We start from the raw sequence: 19,936 nt of genomic DNA, 5'->3' as shown, positions 1-19,936 counted from the left end.
GTAGAGAAAACAAACATTTTCAATCACAAGGCAGATCTGTGTTAGTCTGCAAAATTTAGGCAGTCCTCCACTATATATGAAGCTAAATCATTAATCTTCTAAATTGTGTGTGTGTGTGTGTGTGTGTGTGTGTGTGTGTGTGTGTGTGTGTGTGTGTGTGTGTGTGGAGATTCAAGTGTAATTTGACTTATCCACACAAAGCTAAAAACATAACATTTAAGAATCTGGAGTAACAGTGTACAGTAAGGACAAAATTACAACACTAAAATACTGTGAAATTAATAGAAACAGCGTTCTGCGGTTCAAGATATGTGCAACTGAGCACTATTTAAAAAAACTATGGAGGGGACAAAAATGGAGGGATGGAGGGAACATAGCATCGAGGTACAGCACCGCTTCATCTCTTGCGGTCACAATCCTCTTCTACGGTTAAAAAAAGCAGGCTGCTTGCAAAGCTATTGCACGGGTGCTACGGGGAAATAGTTTACAACACAGACTGATTTTTTCATCGCTGTACAAGAGACCACTGCTCATTTACTTTTAATAAGTGGACGTTTAAGTTTGACTTGGTGGCGCTGAGCTCCCGCTTTTATTTTTTTCTCAGAACGTCGCGTTTAAAAAATTACGATCGAGGGGACACAAATGGAGGAAATAAGTCTCTAGAAGTCTAATAAAAAAGTATCTAAAGTAATGCTAACCTTTAATAATGAGATAGCGCTGCTCATTTCATTTAATAAACGGACTTTAGTCGCACACAAAGTTAATAACACAGCTAACTCATGCAATGACTTAGCATATTAGCTTGCTAGGTAGCCAACATTACTCACCATGTCCGTCTTAAAAACATTTAAAACATTTAAGCAACTTTAATGGCGGCTACTTACATTTGGCTCAGTGGTGCAGAACCAGTGACTGTCAAGTGCAGATGCAGAACAGAAGCGCGACCTCCGACAGTTAATGCACCTCCGACCCTCGCTCTTCTTCTCGGTCTGCTGAGAAGCTTCGAGAGCTGACTGAGCAAATGCTACAAAATAAAAGCACTTCCTGTGCGTGTAATTTCACAATAATTCGTAATTTCATGCTTAATATGTTATTTAGGACAGACAGACAGAGTAGTTATTTCAAAATAAGGCAAAGTTTCAAGCAAGGATAAACTTAATATGGAGGAAGTGATTATGTTAAACAGAAAGGACATGTCAAAAAGGACTGATTTCAAAATATATAAAGCTTCACAACAGGATTTGATTGTTAAGAATATAGATATTAAAGAAAAATGGGAACTGGAAGTGAACATAATGATAACAGATGAGGAATGGGAGGAAACACTTGAAGCAGGCCATAAACTAACTAATAGTCCGTCTTGGAGGGAATTTGAATGGAAGGTGAAGATGCACGCTTTAAAACTCCACTTACCATGTCTAAATAGTAATGTTTCAAATTTATGTTGGAGAAAATGCGGGCTAGTGGGAGACTTTTCACATATACTTTTGGACTGCCCTAAATTCATACCATTCTGGGAAGGTGTTAGGGAGAAATTGAAAGAACCTTGAAGGTGAAATTACAATTTAAGTTAAAATGGTTTGTACTGGGAATGCTGTACCAAAAATCATACACACATAATGGAGACATACGTAATCAGAATTCTGCTTATGACTGCCAAGAAGTGTATTACAGTTTTATGGCTGGACACAGAACCCCCAAGGGTGGCAGAGTGGAGAGACAGAGTTAGACAGGACTACAAAATGGAACAATTTAATGCAAGACTATGACTGGGACTAGGGAAATTTGAAAAAAAATTGGGAACCAATAAAACAAATGTTAGAAAGATAGTACTCTCATGTGAAAATTATTATTATTAATTTTAATTTTTTTATTTATGTATTTTTGTCTTTTGGGTGAGTTATTTAGATCAAAGTAAAATGTAGAATGTAGTAGAGAGCAGATAAGATGAATACAGAGAAAGCTTGTCAGAACTATATGTACTGATTGGTGATTTGGTTAAGTTGGATAGATCTTATGGCCACAAGGAAATTCGAACTTTGTTCAGGGAAACACTGCCCTGGAGAAGGGAAGAAGAAACTCAAATGCATCTCCATGTAAATGTTGTTCTAATTCAAAAATAAAAAGTTCCATATATATATATTTATATATATATAATAAAGACATTAAAGAACCAAACTTCATGAATGTTTTTTGTGACAAAGAAGTAACTGTTCCAATCACTCTATCAGAGAAAAATCAGTTTTAGAAATAACGGGACACTCAGTAGAGCCATTATATTATATACAAGTGTATGTAAACTTCTGACCACAACTATATATATATATATATATATATATAATATATATATACTTATATATTATATATATATATATATATATATATACATATATATATATATTTATATATATACATATTTATATATATATACTTAGATATATATTATATTATATAAGTATATATATATATATTAAGTATACTTATACATTACTTGGTGAAATATACTTCTGATAGAGTCAAGTACAAGTATAGTCTAAATATAAGTAAACTTTAATGTAAGTATGTATTAAAGTATACTTAGTAGTATTTAAAAAATGTACTCGGATAACTATACTTCTAATAAGTACATTGAAAGTAAACTTGGAAGTATACTGTATTCATTTTTAGTATACTTCAAGTATACTTCAGTGTACTTCTTTTTGGTAAGGGTAGCAGCTAGCAAACAACTAAAACAAACACAAGAATCTTCACCCAAGGCTTGCTTTTCTTAAACTAAGATCTTTATAAATGTTTTATCATCATAACTACAATATGCAGAAACAGAAAAAATACATTACTGACAATTAGGCATCTTAGCGTTGAGTGTTTCTACGCTCTTAGCAATTAGCGTAGCTTAGCATGTGTACTCTCACACTGCTTATATTTTGTCAACTACGTAACTTTAACACACGCCCCAACATTCCCTAAACAAATTGACACTTACAAAGACAAAATTTCTCCAAGGCATGAGCGTATGAAGCTAAACCAGCATGTTTGTGATCCATTTATTCTCTTGTTTTGCCTAAATGTAAAATGTACAGACATTGTAGACAGCGTTCTGATGCTGTTTTTCTAATAAGAACTAAAGTTTAATTGCAAAACATCATTTTTCACTCAGTTCACCTTTTCTCTCCCTGAAGCAATCTCAGACACCTGCATGCACGCATGCACGCTCGTCACTGGCGCAGCCAGGCAGCGCAGCACACTCTCCGCATTTTTTGCGGTCAATAGATCAAATTTGATCTGCTAGTTAAAAAGTTACTTGTGAGGTGAGAAAGAAGGAAGCAGGCAGAAGTTTTTCTTGAGGACTGGGAGATGCAGGAAGATCAGAGACAGACAGGAAAGGAAGATAGGAAAATAAAAACCAAGAAAACAAAACAAAGTTCTTAAAAAAATAAAATGTTGGTAGATTCATCCCACTACACGTTTGTACCTGTATAAAGCAATAATTTATCAGCATGCAGTATTTATATAGTTGATACAATTCAGATCATCTTCAAAACTCCGTCCCATGCCCAGGGACTGATCTGATCTAAGCATTTTGGGGGCCGAGGCAAAATAGACCCCTGCCAGGTATTTTAAGTTGAAGTGCTATCTGTTTTTATATTAGACTTTTACAGGGTTTTTCCTGGCTCAAATTGAGGCAGAGGTGGTTCCATCCTGACCATGCGCCAGCACATGCATACTCTGTGCATTCAACTGCCTCACTTTTTTTAAAGGCAAATATTTTTTCGTTAAGTGTTCAAATTTAAGCTTCTGTTGATTAATTGAATATTCCATTTGACAATGTTTCAAGTGAAACAAAACTGGTTTGCTGCTGAAAAAAATGAAATAAAACAACAAAATTATCAGGCTGAAATATCAGACTGTTATTATAAAAGGCTCAATAATATGCATTAGATTGGTGTTTAGTTCCCTTTTTCCCCATCTGATATTAATAGTTAAAATATTTTTAAATATTTGACCTACATTTCAGTAACATTTTAGGTTTGTATTAATAACACTCATCAGAATAACACATAAATATATCCAGTAAAATATAATGCATTTCATTAACATGCATTTGTATTGGAAATGGTAATAACATTTAATTTCTGCTGCTAACAATGCAATGGTGGCTGGTCTATTGTGTACGGGTTGGCAATAATCCAGTTCAAATTATGTTTAAAGATAGAAGCGTTTGTGAATTATATACTACAACGGCTTGCTGTACTTCCTGCGCCAGCAGTAATGTGACTTGTATCTGCAGCAGTTCTGATCCATAGCGCTGCAGGATGCAGAATAAACAGGATGGTGGGGACTTTTCATCTGCTTATAGAGTTTAGTCATTCTTAGTTTTACGATCATCATATATTTTTCTGTGCGCCACTTGATTGTGAGACTGCTACCCGTTAGCTTTAGCATTAGCCAATCTGCGTGTAGCTGCACTTTTGATCCCAAACTTTGGGCCAGTTCTGCCTTTGTGGTTCCTTCATTTTCCTCCATTGCATCCAGATTACCACACTGTGCGTCAGTAAAAATAATTTTTATTACACGTAACTTACTTTTGTTCAATAAAGTTCTGGGGGAAATAGTAATTCAAAGATGTTGCACCAGTGCTATGTTTAAAAATAGACAGACACGCACAGACAGTTTTTTTCGTCGCACTTTACAGCTCTGCTCTGATATGGAAGAGCCTGGGGGAAAATCAGGACGTCAATAGCACCAACTATAGATCTGTACCAACCATCCACAGTACCAACTAGCGAGAAAAGCAATCATTGATCTTTTTCTGCAGCGAATTTAGTGCTTTTCGGTGCACCGCTGCTGATACAGCGCCCCTGTAGTGGCGCAACTCTGCAACTGCAGTTAAAATAACATTCAACATTCTGCTGGGGGCAGAGTGAAATCAGGCTGGGGCAGCACAAAATTAGCTGGAGGCGGCCGCCACGCAAATTTGAATGCAGGAAAAACCCTGTTTTGTATTTGCAATAAAGTCCAAAAGTGAAGAATTCATGTTATTTATTTCTTGATTGTTCAAGCTACCTCACAGAAGTGATCTGTTGTTAAAAATTAAAATAAAAAGGTAATTAAATAAAAAATAAGGAACATTCTGGAACTGTTTCTTCCTTTTCTTTCTTTCTTTTTATGTATCGAAAGTATCGGATCGGGACAGTATCGGCAGATTCTCAAAATCAAATGACTTGGACTCTGACTCGAGGGCAATAAAACCTGATCAGGACATCCCTACTTAACAAGATGGATTTTATTCTGAAAACTGAAATGACTTGTAAAACCTAACACCCAGCCCATGTTCTCAGTGGTGTTTCAGAACCTAATAAATATGAAAAACTGTTCATTTTCTAGTATAGCACATGGGCTTGTGTAAAACCAAGAGCCAGTGTAGAATCCCCAAGTCGAAGAAATGTTTGGCAGCTTCACTCTCTAACAAAACTGCTGCTGTTGTCATTTGTTGTCAGAAACGCAGTAAACTGTGTTCTCGGCTGAAGTTCTTCATCTAGGATGGTGACAAGTGCTGTTTCTCGTGTCCTGCAGTGTTTCTTTTGTCTGTAATGTTGGAAGAAATTAATATATTTTCTTTTCTGCAAAGGAATAATGAAATCTCACCTGGTCATGTCCTGTTTAATGTATGGGAAGACATTTAGGTAACCATCTCAGGGTCAGTAAAAACGTGCATTTTTCCTCCCTGCATCACTGCAGCGAGCACTACTCGAGCAGAAACAGAAGAAGAAGAGACAAGAGCCTCTGATGGTCCAGTCCAACGTGGACGGGAGATCTCGGACTCGTCGGACCAAACAGAGCGAGGAACAGGCTCCGCTGGTGGAGTCGTACCTGAGCAGCAACAGCAGCACCATCTACCACGGTAACGAAAACTCGGCTCATTCAGGAAAGTCAAACTTCAACTTTAACGATCAGTTTGGTTGCATTCAGAGTCAGAAATATATCTGGACAGAAGAGATTTTATTTTTTTTAACAATTTGCAGTTTTGCTTGCTATTATGGCACCTCCTAGTGTCCATTATTAATTAAGAATGGTTAATCCGAAAATGAAGAATATCTCCTCGCTGTGGTTTAATCTAACTGCTGAAGTGTCTCCTCAGCCTTCATTAGTTTCTAGAGGAGCGGTTCATCAGTAAATTAAAAAAAATCAGCTGTGTAAAACATGCAGGAAACGTGCTGGAAGCAGACTGCAGCTTTACCATGTCAGCTCCACTTCACAGCTCCCTCCATCAGTGGAGACTGGACCGGCTACTCTGCAGTTGCAAGTACAGTACCCAGGGCGGGTGAGGGTCTCAGTGGAGGACATTCCATAGTATCCCTTTAAATGTTTGGAGCTCATGAGTTGAGCTTTTCAACCACTAATTATTTTAGAAAAATTATTTACCCATTTTTGTTTAATAAAACATATAAAACTTAAACTGTAAGACTATTTAAACTGGGCGAGGAATTGGAAGTATGAACCTCGCATGACTGCAAAAGTCCTTTTGGAAAGGATTAAACTACAGATTAAGACGACTCTTGTTGGGATTTGGCGCTATATAAGTAAACTGAATAGATAGGACCCAAAACATTTCTGCATTATTCAGCATCAAAATAATATTAAAAAAGTGTCTAAAGACAAAAACTATAATGTGGTCTGATATAAATTTGGTCCTACCTCAAGTGGAGGAGTTTAAGTATCTCGGGGACTTGTTCACGAGTGAGGGTAGGAGGGATCGGGAGATCGACAGGTGGATTGGTTCGGCGTCTGCAGTGATGCGGACGCTGAGCCGATCTGTCGTGGTGAAGAGGGAGCTGAGCCAGAAAGCCAGACTCTCGATTTACCGGTTGATCTACGTCCCAATCCTCACCTATGGTCATGGTCTTTGGGTAATGACCAAAAGAACGAGATCACGGATACAAGCGGCCGAAATGAGTTTCCTCCGTGGGGTGGCCAGGCTCAGCTTTAGAAATAGGGTGAGGAAGTCAGACATTCGGGAGGGACTCTGAGTAGAACCGCTGCTCCTCCGTATCGAAAGGAGTCAGTTGAGGTGGTTTGGGCATCTGGTCAGGATGCCTCCTGGACGCCTCCCCGGGGAGGTGTTTCGGGCATGTCCTGCCGGTAGGAGCCCCCCGGGTCGACCCAGGACACGTTGGAGAGGTTACATATCCAATCTGGTCCGGGAACGCCTTGGGGTCCTGCCGGAGGAGCTGGTGGAGGTGGGCGGGAAGAGGACGGTCTGGAGCTCCCTAGTTGGGATGCTGCCCCCGCAACCCAGACCCGGATAAGCGGAGGAAGACGACGACGAGGATATAAATTTAACCATTCTAACTAGCACTTTTTGACATAAGTGTTCATTAATTGTACATGCTTATGGCTTTATAAGAGGACCCTCATGAAAACGAGATGGCACATCTCATGGAGTTACTCCTCTTTAAATAAATAGATAAATACATGAATTTGAAAAGAAAAGCATTTTGGGGGAAGCAAGAGAGTTATGCGGTGTCACAGTGTTGCAGCCAGTGGCAAGGCTGGCTGAACATTGCACTGTTGAAAGTGAACTCATGGTAAAAAGCAAGTTTGTGAAACAAACATCCAAAAAAATCAGTAATGTTTGTCAGGATAGGGAGCCCAAACTTTAGTTTTTAGCTTTTTGTTAGTTAAGTTTGAAAGTAAAAATAAACTGAATAAAATGTACTAAATGTGTCAGCTGTAACTTTGAATGATGCAGATTTCATCTGGATGTATCAGGTTGCATTTTAAAATCGTTTTCATCATTAACACTCATTTTAACTGTTGTCGCCAAACTGTTTTACATTCTAGTGTTTGGGTGTGTCCATGAATGCTAAGTGACAGTGTGATGTAGATCTGCCAGGATTTTCTAATCCTAGCGTTTCTCCGTCTGTTTTCTATCAGAAGCTAATGCAGAAGATGGGTGTAGGAGATTATTTTCATGCTCAGCCTGCGTGAAAAACTCAGTGATAGATTATAATCATTTAAAAAATGTTTTTTTAGTGTTCCACATCTTTAAGTGGACAGAAATATTTTGTCAACCTTCTTCTTTTTCCTTAAACAGCAAACAAGTCTATTCATGGCCCTAGGCACAGAAACTATAGGCACAAAGGGGACTTCATCAACCCCCAACCTAACACAATTTTGGTTTTAAATGTGCAGGCAATAGTGTATTGGAGCCAACGGTGAAGGCTTTTGTTGGTTTAGTGTCCAGGAATCCACAGAGAATAACTCCACCAGTAGAAGCTAACTGTTAGCATTAGCAACTCCACCACATAGCAGAACTCCTCCAGACTTGTGCTATTTAGAGAGAGAGAGAGAGAGAGAGAGAGAGAGAGAGAGAGAGAGAGCTATGAATGAACATGTTTGTTTTTGAAACAGTGAATTTGGTTCAAAAAATTTTTTATTATTACCTAAGAACAGAAATAATTCGAGAGAATCGAGGCTACCAAAGAAGTGGAAAAGTTACCTAAAGCTTTATTCGCCTTTCTGTCACACTTATTTTAATCCTCCATTTGCATGAGCTGCTGTTTTCTGCATCTCTTTGTTTAGTGCAAGAGGCTGAACGTGAGGAGGTGAAGATGACATCGGACGCTCATCTGCCTCGTTCGGCCAAAAAGGGTAAAGCATCGGCCAGCTCCACACCACAGACAAGCAGCGAAAAGAAGGAGAGGAAGGGGAAACACAAAGGTTACACACACACACACACACACACACACACACACACACACACACACACACACACACACACACACACACACACACACACACACACACACACATTACAACATGGAAGAAAGGATAAAATCTCATTATAATCCAGCTGCTGCAACCCTTCTTTGTTAGCCTCACATGGTGTTTTGCTCGCTGTTTTTTAAGCCACATCTGGCAGCCGACCCAACTTTTAAGCTGCTTTTTGCTGCAGTGCTGCTGAGTGATAGCCTAGTGAACTAGACCAAATTCTTGCTTTGCAAAGATTTATTTAGTCTGGTTTGCCAGGCTAGCTGAGTGACACAGGACAAGACAGCCGGATGCTACAGACTGAGACATAGCATGTAACATAAGAGGGAAACATCATGTCATAAATTAGAATTTTAATCACAATATACTTTTGTGATTAATTATGTACATTCTAGTTACTTTAGCATTCTCAAAAACATGCATGTTGCAGGAAGGTTGTGCGGAGTAGTGATTCAATTCAATTCAGTTTATTTATATAACACCAAATCACGACAAGTCATCTCAAGGCGCTTCAGAACGTAAACGTTCAGTTCAGTTAATTAAGTCAATCAGTAAAAAGTTTCCTATATAAGGAACCCAGCAAATTGCATCAAGTCACTGACTGGTGTCAGAGTCTTTACAGCAATCCTCATACTAAGCAAGCATGTAGCGACAGTGGAAAGGAAAACTGCCTTTTAAGAGGAAGAAACCTCCAGAGGATCCTGGCTCAGTATAAGCAGCCATCCGCTAGGGGTCGCATGACTTAATTTTTTTAAAGTCGACAGTCAAGTAATGAAAATCGAGTCGACTTTGACTAGTCGTTGATGACGTCATACACCTGAAGCTGTCACGAACTCCTCCAGCTGACTGCATTCCATTCATTCCTGCCACCAACGTGGCGACTGACGTCATCACGCCGACACTACTTAAGGAAGTGCCGGCGTTTCATTCATTGCTCAGTCATCGTTCTCACCAGACTTTGTATCGAGTCTCCAGGCTTACCAGCCCTCAAAACCTTCCAAACTACACCTTCAGGAGATAACCACGCCGGTTATCTCCGTCTCTCCGCGTCTGGGCAACCGAACTCTCAGTCACGATTCTGATCTGCCAACGAACCTGACAGGATGACTGAGCCCCGAATTGACCCAGCGGAGTTCGCGCGTCTGCGTGCCGAAGTGGCTCAACAGCGCGCAACCTTGGATCAGCATACGGCAGAAATGAACCAGCTCCGTGCCATAGCTGATCGCCAAGCCACCAAGATAGAGTCACTCACCGATTTAGTACTCCAGCTGACCACCGCTCTGCAACGTCAGACCGCAGCTGTTCCTGACAGAATGGAACCACGCCTCAGCCTTCCAGATAAGTGGGACGGAACCAGGGGATCCCCGGAGGGCATGTTGGCGACCCTGGCCATGACTTTTGAGTGCCAGCCAGCACGCTACCCCACATCCTGCTCTCGCGTCGCCCTGCTGACCTCACTGCTGACAGGTCGAGCCGGTGAATGGGCGGCGGCTCTTTACAATCAGAAATCTCCTGCCTGCAATGACTATGAGACTTTTGTAAAGGAGATGAAAAAGACTTTTGTGCACCCCAGCAGCGAGGTCTCGGACGAGACTCGGCTGCTTCAGCTCCGCCAGGGCTCCCAGACGGCGGCTCAGTACACCTCTCGCTTCCGGACGACAGCAGCTCGGTTGAGGTGGGATGACGCCGCCCTAAAGGCCGTTTACCTGGAGGGACTGTCACCGAGAATCCGGGAGGGCATGATCGGGCACGAGGTCCCAACCTCCCTGGACCTGGCAGTGGATCTGGCTCTCCAACTGGACCGCTGCATCCTGAACCGGCCGAGCACCATGTCAGCCCCCGTACACACCAGGACGTCACCCCGCCGGCCGGCTCACCAACCGACGGAGGAGCCGATGCAGCTGGGACATCTTCCCCCTGAGGAACGGGCACGGCGCTACCAGGAGGGAAGATGCGCTTACTGTGGGGATTTGGGTCACCACCGTGGCACGTGCCCAAAACAACCGGGAAAAGGTCCCTCCGGGTTGGAGTAGGAGCTGTCCCGCCCGGAGTCTCCACTTTTCCGGCTCCACACCGAACCACTCTCCCGGTCTCCCTCCACCTGGACCAAGGCCCGACCAGACTGGAGGCACTTTTAGACACTGGGGCTGCGGAGTGTTTTATCGATCACGGACTGGTTACTCGGCTCAAGATACCCCTCACCGCCCTCGACCGACCCATTCCCGTGACCTCTGTGGACGGCCGGCCCATCATGCCGTACCCTCTCACCCACCGTACTCAGGGTCTCCACATGACTATTGACCAACACCGGGAGACCCTCCACTTCCTGGTCATCCAGGCTCCGGCTACGCCTCTCATCCTGGGTCATTCCTGGTTCTGCTGCCATGAGCCTCACATCTCCTGGTCCACCAGTAAAGTCCTGGCCTGGGGCACGGGTTGCCATAACCACCGGGACTCCCCTGCACCTCGGACTGGAGCAGCCCCTCCCACAGACGTAGACCTGACGCTCATCCCTCCTCACTACCACGACCTCGCTCAGGTCTTCGCTAAAGAACCCACTACCAGGTTACCTCCTCACCGACCCTACGACCTGGAGATCAGGCTCCAGCCCGGCACCACCCCCCCTCGGGGTCGCCTGTTCTCCCTCTCTCCGGCGGAAACCCGGGCTATGGACAATTATATAACTGATGCCCTGCAGAAGGGATTCATCCGTCCCTCAACATCCCCCGGGGCCGCGGGGTTTTTCTTTGTTAAGAAGAAGGAGGGGGATCTCCGGCCCTGCATAGACTATCGAGGGTTAAATAAAATAACGATCCGGGACCGTCACCCTCTCCCTCTCATGGGCACCGCTCTGGACGCCATCACACAAGCCGCTGTGTTTACTAAACTGGATCTGCGCAGCGCCTATAACCTCATCCGTATTAAGGAAGGTGAGGAGTGGAAGACCGCTTTTATCACGCCCACTGGCCACTATGAATATCTGGTGATGCCTTTTGGACTCTGCAACAGCCCCGCCGTCTTCCAGCGGTTCATTACAGATGTGCTGAGAGACATGTTGGGTCGCTGGGTCTTTGTGTATCTAGATGACATCCTCATCTACTCTTGCACTGCTGAAGAGCACATCAGGCATGTTCGAGCTGTTCTGTCCCGCCTCCTGGACCATGGACTTTACTGCAAACTGGAGAAGTGTGCGTTTCACCAGGAGTCCACCTCCTTCCTGGGTTTTACCATCTCCTCCCAGGGCCTGAAGATGGACCCCCAGAAGGTTCAGGCCGTAGCTCAGTGGCCTCTACCCACGACCCTGAAGCAGCTGCAAAGCTTCCTGGGTTTCTCGAACTTTTACCGGAGGTTTATACGCAACTTCAGTTCCCTCGCAGCGCCTCTGACCTCACTCACCAAAACCACCAATCAGCCTCGCCCTTTTCGCCTTACTCCAGAGGCTGTCCGTGCTTTCCATGAGCTGGTCGGACGTTTCACTAAAGAACCCATCCTCCTCCACCCGGACCAGACCCGGCCCTTCGTCGTGGAGGTGGACGCCTCGGATGTGGGAGCGGGGGCCGTTCTCTCGCAACGGGGTCCAGACTCTAAGCTCCACCCTTGTGCCTACTTCTCCCGGAAGTTTTCCCCCACACAGCAGAACTACGGGGTCGGCGACAGAGAGCTGCTGGCAATAAAATGGGCGCTGGAGGAATGGAGGCAGTGGCTCCTGGGGACCACCGATCCCTTTCTGATCTGGACCGACCACCAGAATCTCATTCATCTACAGACTGCCCGCCAGCTCAACCCTCGTCAGGCTCGGTGGGCCCTCTTTTTCGAGCCGTACCACTTCCATATCGCCTACCGGCCCGGCTCCAAGAACCTCAAGGCGGACGCTCTCTCTCGGCGTTTCGCACCAGATGCCGCCCCCCCGGAGCCTCGGACCATTCTACCGACTCAACGCTTCCTGGCCTCCCTCCAATGGCCGTTGGAGCAGTCCATACAGGCGGCACTTCCTGGCGATCCAGCGCCGCCGGAGACCCCATCGAACCGTCTCTACGTTCCCGCCTCCTGCCGGCAAGAGGCGCTCACGTGGGGGCATTGTTCGCGGCTCGCAGGACATCAAGGACAAGCCCGTACCCTCCAGTTCCTCCGTCGGGCTCTCTGGTGGCCGTCCATGAGGAGGGACGTCCGCGAGTTCACAGCTGCATGTGATGTGTGTGCTCGCTCCAAGTCCTCCAACCGACCCGGCGCTGGAGAGTTGCAGCCTCTCCCTGTGCCCAAGCGGCCGTGGTCACACATCAGGCTGGACTTTGTCACGGGACTGCCGGCGGTCGACCACCTGGACACTATATTGACTATCACGGACCGTTTCTCCAAGGCCGTGCACTTAGTGGCCCTGGCCGGCCTCCCCACTGCCAAGAGGACGGCCGAACTGCTCCTGGAACAGGTGGTGCGACTCCATGGTTTCCCTCAGGACGTGGTTTCCGACCGAGGACCCCAGTTCGTCTCACGCTTCTGGAAAGCATTCTGTCGCCTGGTCGGTGCTTCCACCAGTCTGTCCTCTGGGTACCATCCGCAGACAAACGGTCAGACAGAGAGAGCTAACCAGCAGCTTGGACGCTACCTGCGCTGCTTCGCTTCGTCCCAGCTGACCACCTGGCCCCGCTTTCTCCTGTGGGCGGAGCTGTCACACAACCTCCAGACCTCCTCTGCCACGAGTCTGTCTCCCTTCGAGACCTGTTATGGGTACCAGCCTCCTCTGTTTGACCATCAGGTGCCCGAGGTGGAGGTCCCTGCTGCCCAGACGCTGGTCCGCCGCTGTCGGCTCGCCTGGATCCGGGCCCGTGCGGCCATCGCCCGGGCCAACACGGAGTATGCCCCTCAGCATCGCCGCCGCCACCGGCCTGGCCCCGTCTTCCGGTCTGGCGACCAGGTGTGGCTCTCCTCCGCTAACCTGAGGATGCCGGCGGGCTCCCGGAAGCTCACTCCTCGCTTCCTGGGTCCGTTCCCTGTCCTCAAGGTCATTAATCCAGTCACCTGCCGTCTGCGCCTCCCGGCTACTCTCCGGATCCACCCGGTCTTTCACGTCTCCCAGCTTAAGCCGGTGATCTCCTCCCCTCTCCACCCTCCGCCGGTCCGGGTGCCTCCGCCCCGCGGTGTTGAGGCGGATCGTACCTACACGGTCCGCAGGATTCTGGACGCTCGCCGCCGGGGACGAGGTTGGCAGTATCTCGTGGACTGGGAGGGGTACGGGCCTGAGGAACGCTCTTGGGAGCCCACGAGCTCGTTTGTCGACCCTACCCTGCTAACTGACTTCTGGGCCCGCCGTCCTGGGACTTCGGGTGCCGTCCCTAGAGGGGGGGGGTCCTGTCACGAACTCCTCCAGCTGACTGCATTCCATTCATTCCTGCCACCAACGTGGCGACTGACGTCATCACGCCGACACTACTTAAGGAAGTGCCGGCGTTTCATTCATTGCTCAGTCATCGTTCTCACCAGACTTTGTATCGAGTCTCCAGGCTTACCAGCCCTCAAAACTTTCCAAACTACACCTTCAGGAGATAACCACGCCGGTTATCTCCGTCTCTCCGCGTCTGGGCAACCGAACTCTCAGTCACGATTCTGATCTGCCAACGAACCTGACAGAAGCGCGCGGGTGGGTGGGTGTGTGTGTGTGTGGGGGGGGGGTCGTTGATTCGCTGGAGTTTTTGACAATTAAAATTACGCCCACATTTTCAAAGTTAAACACATCTCTTTTAACAGCGGTAGTTTCTGCTTCAGCCATCTCCCCCCTCCCCCTGCGCAGTGGCCACAAACTCACTGATGCGCCTGCAGCCTCTCAGAGTTCCTGCTGCTCTAAAAATTAAAATAATTATTTCATTTTCTGTTCCCCACTTCTGATTACCTTCAATGGTGTCTGTTTGTTGCAACCACCAGGTACAAAAACAAACTTGTTTTTATTTGACTATTTTTCTGTCCTGTCTGTTTATTATCTTCTTGCATCTCCTCTCAATCCTAAAGAAAAACTGCTACCTGGGTTCATATATATTAACCTCATGAGTTACCTTTGAACTGCAGTTCTAAAAGATCTACCGACCGCAGAAACAGCGGAGTGAGCGCTGTTTGCCGGCTGCACCAGTGAAGTGCGTCACCGGGGGACAAAACAGGTGATGTGCCCTGCTCCACAGCAGCGAAACGCATCAGGCACAATTAAAAGACAGAAAACAAAAAAGGAAACGAACCGACATGAACGATCGCGTGTTATATTTGTTTTTGAGGTGGCAACACCTAATTTGATAATGTTACTGTGGCCGTGCTCAGGACGCAGATGTCTGGAGCGCGTCAACGATCAGAGCTTTGCATGCGCACGCTGGTTAAGGTTAGGATGGGGGTGAGGGGAAGGTTAAATTGTAATAGGGTAAAGGTCACAATTTGGTTAAATGTCCGTTTTACAGCGGGTGTCAGTACCTACGCTCTGGCACAGCGCGTCGCCTCCACCTCCCAACGCGCAGGGGCTCATCACCTGCCGTCTTTTCCGAGGACTGCATCTTGTTGGTCATTATCACGTGACAGCGACTAGTCAATTACAGGCATAAAAAGTCACTACAGAGCAGTGAAGTCGACTAGTCGACTAGTTCATACAACCCCTACCATCCGCCACGACTCACTGGGGATTGAGAAGACAGAGCAGACACACACACACACACACACACACACACACACACACACACACACACACACACACACAACATATATAAGTGGTGTTTCTATGGTCACATTGTGATTTCTATGTAGATATTCTATTTGGTGAGAGATAAACTTTATTGTATTTATCCTAGTGAATCTATAATTAAACAGGTAAACTAGTAGTAGCACATTCAATGTCAAAGAAAGTAAAGTGTTATTATCAGGAGAGGGAGAATGTTTAAGTTGTTAGCAACAGTGTTCAAGCCGATGGCCCTCCATGAGGCCACCACAGCTCAGCAGAACATCATTGTAGCTTCTTCTGGGGAGAAAAACACTTTGAGAAAAAAGTAAAGTTAACAACTGAAATTGCAGGAAAAAATACAGTTAAAGAGCAAATTGTAGAAGAAAATAGTAGAGTGTGGAAAGTGGTCAGAAAGTCCTCCAGCAGTCTAAGCCTATAGCAGCATAACTACAGACATAACTCTGGATAACCTAGCCTTTTTAGATGGAGGCATGTTGGAGGCAGGGCAAGGGAGAGCCGTCAAGTGCCTTAAAAATCAACCGGGTTAGAAGATTATACAGGTGGCACTCAAAATATTAGAATATGGTGCAAACGTTTATTTATGTCAGTAATTCTACTTAAAAGGTGAAACCAATATATGAGACAGACTCATAAGATGGAACACCAGATATTTCAAGCCTTTATAAGTGTGATGATCATGGCTTACAGCTTATGAAAACCTATGATAAAAGCGCCAAATTTCAAAATCTCAGACTATTTGAATATTATGAAAATGTCCAATAGTCTAGACTCAAAGTGTCGCACTTGAATCAGCTAATGAATCCAAAACACCTGCAAAGGGTTCCTGAGCCTTTAGATGGTCTCTCAGTCTGAGCTGAGTCAGTGAAATAAAAGGACTTTTGTACAGTATCATGAAAAAAGCTGCAGTGGGTGTTCATGACTTGGCTGCGGTGACCAAACTTCATCAGTGCACTCCCTAAATCACCGTTGCTCCATCTTGCTGAACCACACCGCCGCCATCAAGGAAAAGTCTTTCCGTCGATGTTGTAGGAGACAACTGCATTTTTGGTTCTTTTTTAAAACACAGAAAAGGTTTCTTTTTACCTTGCTGGCAGTTTCATTTACCGGCTGTAAACTTCCTCAGAGCTGACGCTGATGGTGGCGTCACTTCCCACTCTGTTTATCCGCGGGCAGCAGAGGACGTTGTCTCCCTCTGCTGCCCGCTCTCTCCTCACCGATGATGCAGTCCCATGCACGATCCAATGTGTAAACTCCATCGTCTCTGTTCATGGTCCCGCATCCACGTCTCCTAATCTCTGTGGCTCTATGTCACTGAAAGAAAAAGGCTAAATAACAGAAAAAAATGTACAAACACTGGATTCCTACAGCAAACATAAAACCAAGAATCTACAGAACTCCAAAAATACACAAAACACCCCACTTAGACCAATAGTAGACAGCATAGGTACACCAACATACAACATGGCAAATGAAATAAGCAAAATCATCAGTCCGTAATCAGGTAACACAGATCAACACTGCAAAAACAGCGCAGAACTGGCAAAAGAACTAAAAAAGATTACAATAGAAGATAACGACAAACTCATCTCACATGGCGTCACGTCCCTGTTCACAAAAACACCAACCCAAAAAACCATAAACATGGTAGTTAACAGGATCAGACAGGACAAAACTTTACACAAAAGAACAAACCTCACAGCAGATGACATAGCACAACTGATTTGACTGGTAGCTAACTTCACTTACTTCACATACGATGACACAATATACAAACAACTGGAAGGCTTCTCCATGGGTAACCCGTTATCAGCCACCCTGTGCGAGTTTTTCATGGAAGACCTAGAACAAAAAAGCCATAGCCACTGACCCCCCCACCCCCCCACCCCCCAAGCTGCAAAAGAAAATTATGGAAACGCTACGTAGATGACATACTGGAAATCATACCAAAAGGACAAACAGAAACACTAACACAACACTTGAATAACATTGACGACACAGGCAACATAAAGTTCACATATGAGTCAGAAACAGAAGGCAGTATAGCATTTATGGACATGAAAATAAGCAGGCAGACCGATGGGACCCTAAACATAAACACATTTAAGAAACCAACACACACAGACCAATATTTATTATGGACATCAGAACACCCCACCATACACAAAATGTCAGTAATCAGAACATTATATCACAGAGTAAACATAATAACAGAAGAAAGAGACCGTAAACAAGAGGACAACCACATACAACACGCTTTAAAGACCTGTGGATACCCGACATGGGGGATAAACAAAGAAAAATAAACAAAAAATCGTCGATCGCGCATGGGACTGTGTCATCGGTGAAGGGAGAGCGGACAGCAGAGGGAGACAACGTCCTCTGCTGCCCGCAGATAAACAGAGAAGGAAGTGACGCCACCATCAGTGTCAGCTCTGAGGAAGTTTACAGCCGGTAAATGAAACTGCCAGCAAAGTAAAAAGAAACATTTTCTGTGTTTTAAAACATAACCAAAAATGCAGTTAGAAACTAAACACGGCAAGAACATACCAAAGATGTTTTAGGAGACAGACGTCTCGTTCTGCATAGACAGGATATGTGTTGTTGAACAGACCTCTGACTGACTTTGTTCTTGCGGGCTGGTGGATCAGCAGCAGTAGACGGCCCGGCTACTCAGCAGGACGATGGTCAGATCCAGATCCTGACCGTGGGTCATCCCACCACAGAGGAGAGGGAGACAGAACCAGTCATGAGCTGCACCCAGTCGCAGAGCAAACAGGATCTGCGCATCACCATGCTAAAGAAAGGTACCGCGTTTAACACTAGTCCTTATTCAGACCCTCAGTCACAGGTTTTCATCACTCGCTCAAGTCTTCAAAAAGATGTGCCTTTTTAAAACCTACCAATGTTCAGATTTTTTAAAATAAATAAAAAGTAGCACATTTCTATTCCATTTCATTCTTTTCTGAAGATGGACAGTATAAATAAACTGTACAGTGTTTTACTTTGATTTTGCAACATATGCAGAGTCTTAAATGTTTCATGATGTTTGCATTCAAAATCTCAATTAATGTCTGTTATTGGGCCTACTAATTGGATTCACTTAAATAACGTTCCTGCTTTCTCCTAAACAAGAGATGTGTTGTGTGCCTCAGAATATTCCTCATTAGATAATAGTTGCGTAATTTAGTTTTATTCATGACAAAAGGGGGAAAAGATGTGCGGCTCCATTTAGGTGTATAGAACGGCTTTGAATTGTGCAATTAGGAGCTCTGAGTTTCTCCCCAAACGTGTGACACGAGTTGGTTTTGAACTGTGAAAAACGGCGTTAACGGTGACTTTTAAATCTGTCTGATGCTAATTAATATTTTTCTTCACCTCTCCAGTTCAGTTTTTTCTCATCTGTCTGTCACACACTTCCCCTCATTATGAAAAAGGTGCAAAAAAGGCTCCGCCAGAATCCTATTTTTGATGTGATAATAATATTATGAAACTAAAAATGTTGGACTACCAACCTTAAAGTGACAGTGTGTAGTTTCCCTGGCGATAGGGGGCAGTAGCTACCTAAATGATTGTCATTTTAAGAACTTTTTGAATAAAATATATATATATATATATATATATATATATATATATATATATATATATATATATATATATATATAATTTAACATTTAGACAAATGGGTTTTGTTGGTGGCCACATTTCAATTGAAGACATTTCATTTATTTTGTTCTTGTTTGTTTTCTCTAAAGGTATATCCAGCAGTATGAATTTTGATGAAGAAGAGGATGACGAAGACGAAGTCAGCTCCAGTTCGTCACAGCTCAACAACAACACAAGACCCGGCTCTGCCACCAGCAAGAAGTCATGCAAGGTAGAAAGGAGATTTTCACCGCTTGTTAATCTACCCGGCAACAAGGACCAACACCTTACTAAGCCTCAGTTATTTTATATATATACTTGCTTTATGAAGAAAGTGAATGTGATTTAATAAGGGGTCAGGGTTGTGGTGCCAACAATTTTCCAGGGGTGGCCATGGCCTCCCTAGTCACCCCTTGGGAGCACCACTGGTAATAGTAAGATGAACTTGACTTAAATCATTTTTCTCAGCTTTTTCATACCACCAAATAATTGAAAGCTGAATAATGAATCATTTTGTGTAATGTAATTGAAATGATGTTCCTCTGGATGTATTATTTAACACTTATGTTAACTAACAAAGCCGTAACGGTTTGTTTAATTCTGACAAGAACAGAAAATGAGCAAAATTTTCTGAAAAAACAACAAACACTTTTTTGAATTTCGCAATGTCACAAGTGATCCTCTTTGTTCCTCTAATCATTCCCTTTAGTCTTTTACCCCTCAACAAGTCCTTATTTTAGACACTGTGCTCATTTCCAGTCCCAGTGGACAGCTCTGTCTTCAGTCTCATTACGCTGTTTCACCCAGTTTTAT

General features: G+C 44.5%; 1 protein-coding gene across 4 annotated transcripts in view; it reads left to right on the top strand.

Moving 5' to 3' along the window:
• Positions 1 to 19,936, top strand: part of tub (TUB bipartite transcription factor) — a 121,594-nt gene that overhangs the window by 84,315 nt on the left and 17,343 nt on the right. For 3 of the 4 annotated variants that reach the window (XM_015953098.3, XM_054732045.2, XM_015953100.3), the window contains 4 exons: positions 5,740 to 5,902; positions 8,584 to 8,721; positions 18,130 to 18,285; positions 19,234 to 19,355. In XM_015953098.3, the coding sequence (XP_015808584.1) occupies positions 5,740 to 5,902; positions 8,584 to 8,721; positions 18,130 to 18,285; positions 19,234 to 19,355 (579 nt within the window). The remainder of the gene's footprint in view (positions 1 to 5,739; positions 5,903 to 8,583; positions 8,722 to 18,129; positions 18,286 to 19,233; positions 19,356 to 19,936) is intronic. The other variant, XM_015953099.3, reaches the window with a different exon arrangement.

The sequence above is a fragment of the Nothobranchius furzeri genome, chromosome 9, assembly GCF_043380555.1.
Source record: "Nothobranchius furzeri strain GRZ-AD chromosome 9, NfurGRZ-RIMD1, whole genome shotgun sequence".
Classification (NCBI taxonomy): Eukaryota; Metazoa; Chordata; class Actinopteri; order Cyprinodontiformes; family Nothobranchiidae; genus Nothobranchius; species Nothobranchius furzeri.
The sequence above is the reverse complement of the archived record's forward strand: the minus strand, read 5'-3'. Positions and strand labels throughout refer to the sequence as shown.